General features: G+C 41.4%; 1 protein-coding gene across 6 annotated transcripts in view; it reads left to right on the top strand.

Moving 5' to 3' along the window:
* The window catches only part of kiaa1109 (KIAA1109), a 75,319-nt gene extending 66,994 nt beyond the window's left edge, over nt 1-8,325 (top strand). For all 6 annotated transcript variants that reach the window (XM_084568657.1, XM_084568653.1, XM_084568655.1 and 3 more), the window contains 8 exons: nt 467-656; nt 1,078-1,295; nt 1,670-1,921; nt 2,117-2,320; nt 4,576-4,770; nt 5,727-5,861; nt 6,569-6,734; nt 7,405-8,325. In XM_084568657.1, the coding sequence (XP_084424783.1) occupies nt 467-656; nt 1,078-1,295; nt 1,670-1,921; nt 2,117-2,320; nt 4,576-4,770; nt 5,727-5,861; nt 6,569-6,734; nt 7,405-7,621 (1,577 nt within the window). In that variant the 3' untranslated portion in view covers nt 7,622-8,325. The remainder of the gene's footprint in view (nt 1-466; nt 657-1,077; nt 1,296-1,669; nt 1,922-2,116; nt 2,321-4,575; nt 4,771-5,726; nt 5,862-6,568; nt 6,735-7,404) is intronic.
* Nucleotides 8,326-13,572: the final 5,247 nt, after the last annotated feature.

Here is a 13,572-nt window from a genome sequence, read left to right as displayed (position 1 = left end):
CGCACAACTCACAAACACACTGATAAGAACACTTCACATTTTACTCCCACTTGTTACACTTACACCGTGCATAGACCCTGTATTTGTTATTGCATTTGTGTTCAAAATAAACTCATATACAGCTTGCCCTATGCTTAGTGAATGAAATGAATAGAATTTGTAAGTGTATATATAGATATTTCTACTGTTGCAGCTTTGTAGGTAATGCTATTCATTGATTGCTGCTGCTTTATGTAACACATGCACTCAGATTAAAGAGTTTTTCTAAGAATTATTATTAGTATTGGCAGCTTACATTGTACAGTATTTATTAAAGACAAAAAATAGAAATAAGCATAAAGTTTGCAGTTAATTGATTTGTTTGAGTATAATATTCTTTGTAAAAATCAGTTTACAGTTTAAATACATTTTCCTATCAGCATTCTTCCATTTGCGCACGGCTGACCGTTCCCCGTCCGTTTTGTAGCTCACATCTCCGAACACCCGAACCAGCAGCCGAGCCACAACATCCGGATCACCATGGGCTCAACGGAGGCGCGGGTGGACTACATGGGCTCCAGCATCCTGATGGGGGTGTTCAGTAACGCCGACCTGAAGCTGCACGACGAATGGAAGGTCAACCTGTGTACGGCCGACACCAGCCTGTCGGAGAAAAGGTATGGTGTGATATCAGCAGGAGGTTGTTAAGCACGCTCTTCGGTAATACTCCCTCAAGCATCATGTTTAGTGCTGTTTATTTTAATCCTGTGTATTTTCTTATCTAGTTTGTTCACGTTAAACATATGTCATCTAAAATTAGACGGCTCCAAGTGTTCTCAAGCAGCCTGTATTATGTTTGTTTGTGAAACTGTGGGGAAAAAAAAGGTATCAGTGGATCAGGATTCATGAGGAAAAGCAGATAAACATTGATATTTATTGCCCACATCACAGAATGCTTGGCGAGCTAACACGGAAAAATAACGTCTGGACCGGAGGCCGTGTGTTTGTTGTGAATAGTGAAATTACATCACATTAGTTCCAGTGTATGGGCTGTTTTCTTTCATCTACAGGCTCTTTTTTCTTCATCTCTCTCCTCAGTGTGATCTTCATCCACGGAGACTTGCAGTGGGATATTTTCCAGGTGATCATTTCACGCTCCACCACGCCGGACCTCATCAAGATCGGCATGAAGCTGCAGGAGTTTTTCACTCAGCAGTTCGACACCAGCAAGCGGGCCCTGTCCACCTGGGGCCCTGGCCCCTACCAGCCCCCCAAAACGCCCGTCATAAACGCTGAGAAAGGCTCTGCAGAGCTTTGTAAGCATGCCTTGTTCTATACCACAGGGTGAAGTATTCAGCACACGAGACATTCACAGCTAGTGTCTTCGGCAGTTGCGCTGCTTATAGGAAGTGAAATCATTTGTAATTCTAATAAGCCTAATTTGTATACCGCTTTTTCAAACAGTTGACAAGGTTGTTCAGCAGCTCAGACGTGCTCATGAGATAATCAGAAACAAAAAGCACAAGCAGCATACATTTAAAAGATTGAAGGCTCTATAAGGATTAAAATAAAAACATGACACACAAATTCTGGCCTTGTTAACGCCTCATGTTCCAGTCAGAATTCATTTGTCCGCCCGCATCCACGCCTCTTCTCATTTTGTGTTTCCTTAACCGTCTTTGTCACGCAGACATGGACGCGGCCCATCACCGCCACTGGCCCGGGGTGCTGAAGGTAATCGCCGGCTGCCACATCTCCCTTTTCCAGATGCCTCTGCCTGAGAACACTGTGCAGCTGGGCGGATCAATGAGCCTCCATGGCAATCACATGACACTGGCCTGCTTCCACGGGCCCAATTTCCGCTCCAAGTCGTGGGCTTTGTTCCACCTGGAAGAGCCCAACATCGCCTTCTTGACGGAGGCACAGAAGATCTGGGAGGATGGTGAGACAAAATGTCCACTACAGAGATTTCCGCTGTATAAAAAGATATTATTTATACTACACACTGAGTTAATAAATACTCTCTTTGGTTTCACAGTCCAGCCATGATTAATAGTCCACGGATACAAATGAATACATTTAGTTTGGGCCCCACAATCTGTCTTTAATCACTCGCATTTGTCACTATCACACCCAGGGCCCAAAGACGACTCTACCTACATTGTGCAGACACTGGATTTCAATCTCGGTCATAACACTATGGTGACAAAGCCATGTGGTGCCCTTGAAAGCCCAATGGCCACGATAACCAAAATCACTCGCCGGCGCCATGAAAACCCTCCACATGGGGTGGCTACAGTCAAAGAATGGTTCAACTACGTCACTGCCATGAGGAACGAAGGTAACCATTTCTATACGTTCATGTTGTCTCTGAGGTTTAAACATGCAGCTTGGAAGCCAGAAAGCCAGGTCTGGGGAAATTAAGGCATTTGCCTTAATCACTAAATGACAGATACTTCATTAATCTTATTGGTAATAGGACTGGCCAATTGCTGTCAGAGGTAAAAACAAAAAAAAGTCTCTATCGGTTGAAACATGTCCCTTAATGAAATCCAAATGGAATGTTACTTTTTAAAACCACGTTGGTCAAAACCAGGGCAAACGACTCAAGCTGTAACGTGAACTACTAGCTAAACTTTATTAGCGCTAAGCTAGCAAAGTTAGATTGGAATTCAGCATTTTTCTTAAAATACATTTTATTCGTTGATACTTTATTTAATCTCACATACATTTGTGTTTCAACAGCTTTATGCTTAGTATTCATGTACATTAATGGCACAGGCTGCTGTTATTTGTCGCTAAATCCAACATGCGCGTTATTGCGGTAATTTAAAGACGGACTGATATGTCATATACTGTATAAATGGCTTTTAATAGTTGGGATTGCATTGTAACTAAAACGTAGAATGGGTCTCGTGAATTTTTGTGGGAAACACTGCATATTCAGATAAGAATTAAGCTACGCCAGGCTGGTAAACTGACAACAAATTCTAGGAGCCTCCCTACAAATAGTAATCTGTTCCATCACCTTCATTGCTAACGGCTGGAGCATGTATTGATGTATTCAAGAAGGAGACAGTTTGAGGGAAAAAGTTAAATCCGACTACTATTTGTTTGTTGTTTATTGTTGTTGTACCTCGAAGCTGGCTAGTCAGAACTAAATGGGCGTATTGAGAGAGAAAAGCCTTTAAGAGACAGGAGCTAAAGTGGCAGCAGCCGTGGATGAATGCATTATGTTTTCAGGTTGTCTCATTCTCATGACCTGGATATCTCAGTGAGGCCTTGAGGGAATTACTTCAAATTTCCCACAAACATCCACTTATACTCAAGGATGAACTAATTAAAGTTTGTGACCTCAAACAACGTACTTTTTACCCTATCTCAAGACTTCCTAAAAAACATTTTCAGAATACACAATATATGGATGGAGACATGGATTTACCTGCAGAGAGCAAGACAACCGTGAGGCAGTAATTCTTGTTGGTTGCTGCAGTTGTCCCTCCTGTTCGTGCTATCCTAGTAGAAATCTTTTTTCCACACAGCTGACACCGAATCCACAGTCCAGATCATATCTGAATGTAATGTGATGTTAAATGTGTTGAGATCATAGTCAGTATAAATGTGGACAGCGGAACTGCTCCTCAAACGTGAAGCCAAGGCAAGTAGAGCTCCCCCTGGTGACTGGCTGCAGTATAGGTTATAAGCTCCGCCTCCTCCATGTTAGCGGATGTAAATTAAAACACTAAAATACACATCAAATAAATATTTTTTCAAGGATGCTTTCAGTCATTTTAAGTAGTTAATCAAATGTTGATGCATGGTCCAGTGTAAATTTTTTGGATGAGTTTTAGTTATTTGACTGTGACATAATGGCGACTACCGGTTGCCATGCCAACTGCTCAATAAAGTGGTCCTGTGAGACTGTGAGAGCTGTAAGAACAATTTTTAAAATAAGTACAGTGTATAATCCAACATTTCCTTGTCACTGGTGGAGGTAGAGCAGAGCGTAGTATTAATTAAATGAAACACCAGTGAGTCTGGCGGAGGTGTTGTCGGGTCATAGATATTGCGGCTCTGTGTGGCTCCACTCTTGGACCGTACTGCACAGACTCTGGCTCCGAAGCTGCACGTTTCCACCACCCGTATCCCGGGGAAAATAGCGTCAGTTTGGCCAATGCAAGGAAGTGGGGACGCATTGTCCATACTTATATACAGTCTGTGGTTGAGATCAGTCAGATGATCTCACATAATCCTGCATTTCATTGACAAGAAACTATTGGAAACACTTCTTGGTATACTATAGCAATACTTCTCTAACAAACATTACAGCTCTAATTAGCTGCTCTTATGGTTTGCAAGACTGAATTAGTTTTAACTCAAGTGACAAGGGGAAAGATAAGTTATTGCTTCAAACTTGAAACTTTCCACATCTTCAGACAGACACCGTTTCCTCTACCTTCTCTCAGCTTTGCAGCTGCCGCCTTATCTGAAATGTAAAATAGGTGCGGATAGCATTTAACGAGACAGAAAAGTAGAGAGCTGTGACCGTGCCCTTAAAGTCGAAAGAGTGACGACACGTTTTATCTCTTGTTTCAGAGCTGAACTTACTCAGAAACGTGGAAGCCAACAACCAAGAGAGCGGAGCGGCTACCAAAAGCTCCAGTCTGCTGAGCAGCTTCCGCAGCTCCTCCAGCTACAACCATGAGACCGAGACCATCTTTGCCCTTCCCAGAATGCAGCTGGCCTTCAGGTCCAGTCACGTACAAGACCCGGAGGAACCTTCTCTGTCAGGTAGGATTGGTCTTGGTGCTACAGTAAGACAACAAAGCATCTGTTGAAGTCTAATCGACATATGTCCTTTCATTGTGTTAGTTAGTTGGCAGTTACACTGTGGTTAATGGATAGTGGGCATAACAAAATCTGACAGCAGGGTTTTGTCATGTAAAAAAAGGCGGAGGAAATCATAAATGGTCCGATTTGTCTTTTGTCTGCTGGAAAGCTAAAGATACTGGAAGGACCAAGCCAGTTCCTGACCTAAATCCTATTGGTCCCAAATCAAGATTAGCTCAGGGGCGTGCACACTTATGCAGTGAGGTTATTGTAATTTCTTTTTTATTTTCATATTTTTCTCTGAATTTTCTCCCATTGGTTTTCAGAGCCATTACACAGGTTTCTAATAGGAGCCATCTGTTGTAACAAGGGTGTGTGGCCAAAGAAGAAGAACAGAATAATATATCTGGTTCTGCCGCCCTGATTGTGATCCTTTTTTTAAACAGTCCATCAACTCTGACAACGTGAATAAAATTGCAATTCTAAAATTCTGTTAAACTAATTTGGCCGGGAGTCATGTTGACACCAGACTCATGTCGAGTCAGTTTTGACTCACATTATTGAAATATAACCAGTGTGAAAGGCTTCAGCTAAGTTCACGAGTGACAACGATAAAAAACGGCCGAGCGTGGCCGGTAATCTCTCAGCGTCGCTGTTGAAGTTATGTCGCCATCCGTTTAAAAATGAATTGGTGAAACAACATAAATGACTGATGTCGCATTGACGGAGCGATGAAAAATGTTGAGGCCGCCCCAGCTTTGATTTGTTGCATGTTTGTAGCCATATATCACCGCTTTCCATAGAAAATGACTTGTGGTCTGTTGCTTTTTTACCTTGATTCTGAATATACCATTAGTGCAGTAAGCTAGGATTCCTCACGGTCCATATCTTTGATTCTTTGTTTCCATTTGTTCCAGACTCGGACAGTAAACCCAAAGTGGAGTGCAGCGTGGTCACGGAGTTCACCGACCACATCTGCGTCACCATGGACGCCGAGCTGATCATGTTCCTTCACGACCTGGTGTCCGCCTACCTGAAAGAGAAGGAGAAAGGTTTTGTCTTCATAATTATCACTTTCACAACACACTCATTCATTCATACATTCAGTCGGTAAGAAAATAAACAGTCTTTTAGTCATTTCGGCTGCTCACAAATCCCATGACTCACGCAGTCATGAAAAGCCCCGTTCAGAGTCGCTAACACATCATTGTATAGCTTGTCGAGAGAATGACTCATCAAGCTGTCGGAGGACGAATCATGGGATGATGCACATCTGTCTGCCTCTGTACCTGTGAAGCTGTTTGTATGCATTTGGACACATTTTGGAGAGCAGCATGAGACGCAGGCAGCTGAGTGTTATTTTCACACTCAGCGGGGAGGTCAGGGAGCCCGACGCATGCTGCATTTTAATGGATTTCACATTGTCACAAAGGAACAAATTAGCACTGTTTATGTCGGCACCCTTGCATTTTTCACGACACTCAAAATACTGCCACCACTTGTGTTTAATACGCAGTAGCAAGAGAAGAAAGGTTTTTAATCCTGATTAATTGAAGTAAGGCAGATGGGCATTTGAATGTAAATAGATTTGTACGGTGACGATGCCGGCGTCATTCTCAGGGATTTTAACGTGTCGCTCCCTGCTTCTGGGTGTTGCTGTTTAAGATTGGTGTTTGTTTAAAAGAAAACACGAGGGCAGTGGAGCGTTTCGTGGCGACAACCTGATTGCCTTTCTCATGCCCCTGCCGTGTGTCCTCAGCCCTTTTCGCCCCGCGGATGTTCGCGGCTCGGCCGGGCCAGAAGAGCCCCACGGCTCTGCACGATGAAAGCTCCGCGGACAAGGACAAGGACGACGGCATCAACTACACCACGGTGGACTGGAGGGAGTTCATGTGCAACACCTGGCACTTGGAGCCTACTCTCAGGTCAGTTCCGCTCCGCCGCGCCGCAGTCTGTTTTTCGTTAGGCGACGTCAAATTGAGTCACAGTGCTCATTCATGAATAATGCCCATTGAAAATCAGGAGAAGAGGAAATGGAAAAGAACATTTGTGAAACGAGGTAAGTGTGTTTCTCAGCAATCTTGTGGCTGCAGCTGCCGATGACGCACAGACCAAATATCTAGATCCAAAAAGACGAGGCTGTCCTGCATCATTGTGTAACACTACTGGCGTTAAAAAAAAAAACATACTCCACTAGAACTCGCCCACATTAAAGCATTAATTGGTATCCTACATTCTTTTTATAGCAGCTTTACAAAACTGCTGAGTCTTACAACCATTTTTGCTGTTTACAGCAGTAAAATATCATTTGAAAAACCTATTTATATTCTGTTGGTTGGGGTGTGTCAGGTTGCAGAGATCCTCATCTGATTCTAAAATGTTAATTGGACAGAAAAGTTTAGAAGATTAAAGATTAATATCCTAATGTCTACTTTAGGGCTTCCCAAAACAAACCCTTTGACAGAAATAAGACATTGTAAAGCAAGTCCAGATTCACTGTGGACAACAAAGAGGACAAAAAGACACATCAAAAAGATGTATTAAGAAGGTGATCCTTATGTACATTTATTGACTGAACTCTTCGTCTACCCTCAGGCTCATCTCCTGGACGGGGCGGAAGATCGACCCTGTGGGAGTGGACTACATCTTGCAGAAGCTCGGCTTCCACCACGCCAGGACTACCATTCCCAAGTGGCTGCAGAGGGGTGTGATGGACCCCCTGGATAAGGTGCTGTCCGTGCTCATCAAGAAGCTGGGCACCGCCCTGCAGGACGAGAAGGAGAAGAAAGGCCGAGACAAAGAGGAACACTGAGAAACACTCACACCACTGGAATAAAAGCTGTGCATACGTTCTCTGCAGGTCCCAAACACTGGATTACTGTATTACAAAGGCCGCTACTGTACAGTTTGTCATTTTACCTGCTAGACCCTGTGAATTTCAGCCTAGTTGTTTACTGTGGTGCTTTCCACTAGCAGCCTGAAGCGTTTTGCACCGATGTTATTTTCTGTACATTTTGAACAAAGTAGCATAAACTCATTTTATTTGACTGCTTTAAAGGTAAAACCCTGCCTCTTTTTACCTGTTGTAAATGACCTTACTGAAACCGCTTAAAACTTTATTTTATGGCTTACCAATCGTTCATGAGAAATGATTTCTTAAACCATTGCCTTTTCTTTGTTTCCCATGGAACACGTGGTAGGTATGCTTTATGTAATTTATAGCATAGCTTTACGATATTTGAGAACAGTTCAGTGACAGTGTTCTTGATCTTTGACGTGAACAAATACATACTGGGAGGTTTCCGGCTCATCATCCCCTCAGTCGCAAGGATGATGTCAGCTTGGAATTATAATTTTTTCAACCATGATCATTATTTATGGGTATGTTGAATGCAAAGTCTGTATTAGCTTGGCGTTTCAAGCTTCTCTTTGTCTTTTTTAATCCACACAGTAGAGCCAGTGTATATAGTTAAATTTCTTAAATGTGTTGATTTCTTAACTTAATAAAATTATTGCCATTCAGTTTTAAATGATGAAGCCGGTTATTATTTTTCGGGATTCATTTGCTTAACACTCATACTTTAAATGTGCATTGTGATCTTTGCATTTTTGTAAGGGGCGCCGCCTTTAGGCATAGATAAGGTAAGTCTTACTGTCATGAGTTTTGTGCGTGTTAATCAGATATATCTGTTTTTTTCCCCTTGGGCTTTGTATGCCTTGACTGATAGGGACAGGAAGTTTGTGACAGGGTCAGCAGCAAATAGTCCTTGGATCAACTGCTGAAGGAATATGACCATCCATGACACGTGCTCTAACCACTCTGGTGTCAGGTCACCGATTTAGCAGGTATGTCCTAACCAAAATGATTTTGGTTGCATTATGGAAAATCCCTAATGCACCTTTATCCGTTATGTTTCATCCTACGACTATTTATGCACCTTTCGAATCAGCCTGAATTCCCAACAGGTTGAAACAACCACAACAACAGAATTTATTTATTCAATTTGCAGACAGTATAGGCCAGAAAACCCAAGTAAGGTGGCTTGTAAAGGTTTGCATTTTACTGTAAAAACTGACAACAGCTTCCCCAGTTGTGAATACTGGCCAGGCCGAGATGTGCAAGACGGATGTAATGGACAATATTTATTTTAAATAAGATGCGTCCACTGAGAATATTGTCACCAGAAACCGTTTTGAAATGAAAAAAAGGGCATTTTATGTGGAAATAGGAACATGAAACCCTTGCTATCATCCCAAATCAGCCCATACACTGTAAAAAAAAAAAAAACATCCTCGTTTCTATCATCCTATGTTACCCACATTAAAGATGACAATAATGCTGATAGGAATGTATTTAGTTTTCAATACGAGCAAGTGGTGCATTCTGAATGACATTAAGAGAGCGCCTTGCAAATTCGTAGAGAAGACCAGAATTTGGAGCTGAAACGGCATAAAACTTCTTCAGAGAAGCAACGACATCACTGGTTCCCAGAAGCACAACTAATTTTAAAGCAGAAAAAAAAAAAAACATTAAAGAACCATTGGGCTTTGTTGTTTACACCGAACTTGGACAAATGGAGGTAAGGCTGAAGTTCTCTTTTAAGAGTTATTTCCTGTAGCTGTGTCACATGAGGGGGAGTAGCAGCAGGTCCAGAGCCTTTTTACACTAATGGGATGTGAATGGAGGCACAGATTCTGAACATTTCATAGCCTCAAAGGCACTGAACTGGACGTTGGATCCATTTTTAAGAAGGAACATGCATTCCGAACATCTCACTAAAATTGTATTCTTAAACAATTTAGTTTGAAACCTGTCCGCATCTCACAGCCGAGATCTGGGAACAGATTTCGCTTCCGGAGACAGTTCATAAAGATTTGTAAATAGTTTTCGATTTGTAAATATGCAATTTTAGAAAGAATAAAATCATCCAAATATACCTTAGATACATAGAAATTACGTTAATTGTAAGACAATTTACTTCTACCTTACTGCTAACTACTGCATTGTATGATGGAAGAGTATACCATTTGGTTTAGATTTTTTTTTATTTAGTTTTATAGCCTCCAGGGCCTGTATTCCGAAAGATCCAAAGAGCCTAAAAATTCCTTAGCTTAGGAGTGAGTCCAGAACATTCTCAGAGAACTCTGAGCAAGGAATGGACAGAAACTCTTGTCTCAGTGAGGAGGTGTGGTTGACCCCGTTGCCAGGTATGATGAGACATCATTTCAAAAGGTGTGATGGGTTGATCCTAGAAGCTAGATAAAAATACACTTTGGTGATAATGGACATAGAATGGACGTCAAATCAGAAGCCTTAATCATAGTCTAATCCCTCGGAAGACTGTAATTCTAAAAAATATTTTACATAAAAAGAAAATCACTGTTAGATAAATAGTAAGCTATACTTTAAAATGATCCTACAAAATGTGTGATTCAATTCAGGCCCACTGGCACAGTATTCACATGCTGGTAGTTCTATTTATTTGCCTACATTCATTTATCATGCTGGTCGTTTTTCATCCATTTGGTATTAACGAGAGTAAAATGGCTCAGCTTTCATCAGTTCCTGTGATTGCTAACTGGCCGATAAGAAGCAGTGTTGGTTGGCGCTCAAAGCAATGGAGAAGAAATGAAGTAGGAAACCCAACAGAGGAGGAACAGTGTTTGCTTCTGGCTCAGTTGGTCAATGAGAATAAAAGTGTTTTGAGACATAGATTTGGCCCCAGTGTCACACACTACAACCCAAGAAGCAAGAATGTAAAAATGTAGCACAGCAGATAAGTGTCTCATTTCCCCCATTTTCTTCTCTGCCTAAAAAACAGCTCCTAAGCCTCTTGGATGTCCTCCTCCCTGCTCTTAACAGATCTCACCTTAGGAGCACTCTGAAGAGCTAAGATTCTTTAGGAATAACTTCTATCTTTACCAGGATCAACTCTTTGAGGGGAAAATCTTAGAAAACATCATGATTCTAAGAAGTTTCTTAAAACTTGTCCACGAGGAACAACTCTTTGCGCTAAGAATCTTCAGGAATGCGGCCCCTGGTCATTAAGGTTCCGACTTTAGCTCCATTTATCTTGTGGTTCCCAACAGGAATTTACTCTTGAGGTCCCAAAGCTCTATAATACAGAATAGTTTGACTAACTACAACTATAAGATGGTAAAAGCTGAAATCTGGAATCCAAAACCTGAAAGCCAGCCCAATTTCACAGCGGGGAGTTGGTCTAGAGTCACTCTGTGGGAAATGATTATACCCAGGCAATTATTATGATTTCACTCTACCGCTCCAATTATTATTATTATTAATTAGTTTCTAACAAAACATCTCCGGTTGGTTTTAGGACTCCAATGCTTGCAGAGGTATTTTATTTTTCTGTATTTTCTCAAACACGCCCCGATTTTTTTTTCCAGTGACCTATTGTCTTGTTATTCAGACAACAAACTGGACAAAATGTGGGCTGGTTTGTTCAGTTAGCACCCTTGTTGCACTGTTCCAAAACCTTTTCCGGTAGAAAAAGAGTACCAAGGGCGTTTCGGTTTGGACCTTTTTATTCTCATTTGTCAATACTAAACCCCCGGAGACCCTCTTTAATGAAGTTTAGTTTCTGTAGGCGCTGCTCTTTCTGTGATCTAAAAGCCATTTTGGCCTTTGCTGATCAATTTCAGATTTGTGAAAATGCTTTGTGTGGAGGGAAAGGCTGCCAGCCAGATGAACTGAAATGAAACTTTTAATTAACTAGAAATGTGTGATGATTTTTTTTTTTTTATTGCTTCATATTGTTGGAATCAAAGTGGGAGTGCTAATGCATTTTCTTTCTAGAGGCAGTCATTTGCTTCAGCTCTTGGTTTTAAGGTCAGTTAATGAATAAATGTGTGTGTTTACAAGAATTCCTTGGTAATTTATAACCACCCCAAGTTGTTTCTTCCGATGTTTTTCAGAAGTCTTCCCCGTGCCTCAGCCTTCTCCATCCATAAAGAGCCCGCTTTGCTCGCTGCACGGTTTTGTTAATTCAGTATCGAGTGTAAGACGCTTCACTCGCGCTAATCTCTTCCTCTGTGATCTCCCCCCTCACCACGAGCCATGTTCCACTTTTGGTTCCATGCCATGGTTTTGCATTTTTGATGGTGCGTTGGCGGGTGAAGCAGGGCGTGCTGGCACAGTGGAGGGGAAGAGAACTGCTGGGTTTCCTCTGTGATGTCTGCTGTGAGATTACAGCAGTGTCACCTGAGGAAAGCCAGACAGCTCTGTTTGAGAGCACGACTTGAGTCTTTGCTCTCGCTCGTCTGGGCCGGACATTATTTTTGATTTTTATTCTGCCTGCTGCGTGCACACTCCCCTTTGAAGTGATTTCTAATTTACATATCGCTGCAGCACATTTCTTTTATTTCTTTCCCTCCCTGGAGCTATACGTACAAACATGAAAGCCAAGCGAATGACCAGTAGATGGAGTCAAAAGCCAGACGTCCATTAAGCCGAACTCCTCCTTAATGGCACATCTCCTCCCTACAGTATACTGCTGTGATGCTGAATTATGAAACAGACACTGAACGGGCAACATTAAAAAGTCATGAAGTGGCCGGAGTTGTTGAACAGCTTAAATTGTCTGCCTCTGTCCTTTCTATAGTCTCCACTGAGCTCTGGACTGCAGAGTGCAGGAAGACTAACACAAACCAAGCATACGTTAACAACAGTCTCCATAACAAAACACAATATTGAGGCTAGTTACAACAGCAATTATAAAAACCTTTATCAGGCAATATTTCATTTTGGCTTCGGTACCTCTTTCAGTTACGGCGTCCTTTATAAATGGTTTATATGTTGTAAAAAATAAATTATAAATAATTTACTGATGCCTTACTCATCAGTACGGAATCTTAAATCATTTGAGATAATTAAGTCGTAATAATTCTTTTGCTGTTTGTCCTCTTCTTTTTAATTCAACAAAAAGACGTAGTGGATGTGGGGCTTAACATACAGGCTGGAGAATGTTAATGTGTTACCAGATCGCTTCCTGCTTTGCTGGACATTATACGAGACAGTTGGATTATTAGTTTGACGTGCCACATTAAAATATGTACCGTCCTAAACCCTGTGGTTGGTTGAAGAGCTTCCATACCGGGTTAGAAGCAGACGCTGCTTTTAAAGGTCCAGTGCCTAAGATTTAGAGACATCTAGTGGTGAGGCGGCATATTGCTACCAGCTGAATACCCCTCCCTTTATTAACTTAACAGAGGTCGCCATTTTAATGTAAAACATGTAAACAGCCATTTCTGGAGTCTGTGTTTGGTTTGTCCTCATACTGGAGACAAAATAAAAAAAGATACTCCACACAAAACATGGTTCTACCTTTTGCCACTCTGCTGACAATAAACGAGAACACATTATCCCTTAAGAAAGAAAAAAATAAAGATTTAAAAAACTGATGTGTTTATTGATTGGCCAAGGTTTTTGGGAGAAATAGCCTGCTCCATAATGTAGGTGAACTGGTAAATGTAATATGATTCAGTCTGGCATCTTGTGAATTAACGGCACTGCTGAAAAATCTTAACAATAAAGAACGCTTCAAATTCACATAAAATGCCACTTTTAATCTTTCATTCTAATTTATTTAACTTATGAATTCAATACCTCATGAACTAATAAATTACAATATACAAGTTAAGCTACTTAACGGTAATAAAGTACATTAACTCAAATATACACCTGGTCCATTTGTTAATCTGTAATGAGAGCACCATGTTTGAGCAACTCTCAATTATCATTCA

The sequence above is a fragment of the Chelon labrosus genome (assembly GCF_963514085.1).
Source record: "Chelon labrosus genome assembly, chromosome: 20".
Classification (NCBI taxonomy): domain Eukaryota; kingdom Metazoa; phylum Chordata; class Actinopteri; order Mugiliformes; family Mugilidae; genus Chelon; species Chelon labrosus.
The sequence above is the reverse complement of the archived record's forward strand: the minus strand, read 5'-3'. Positions and strand labels throughout refer to the sequence as shown.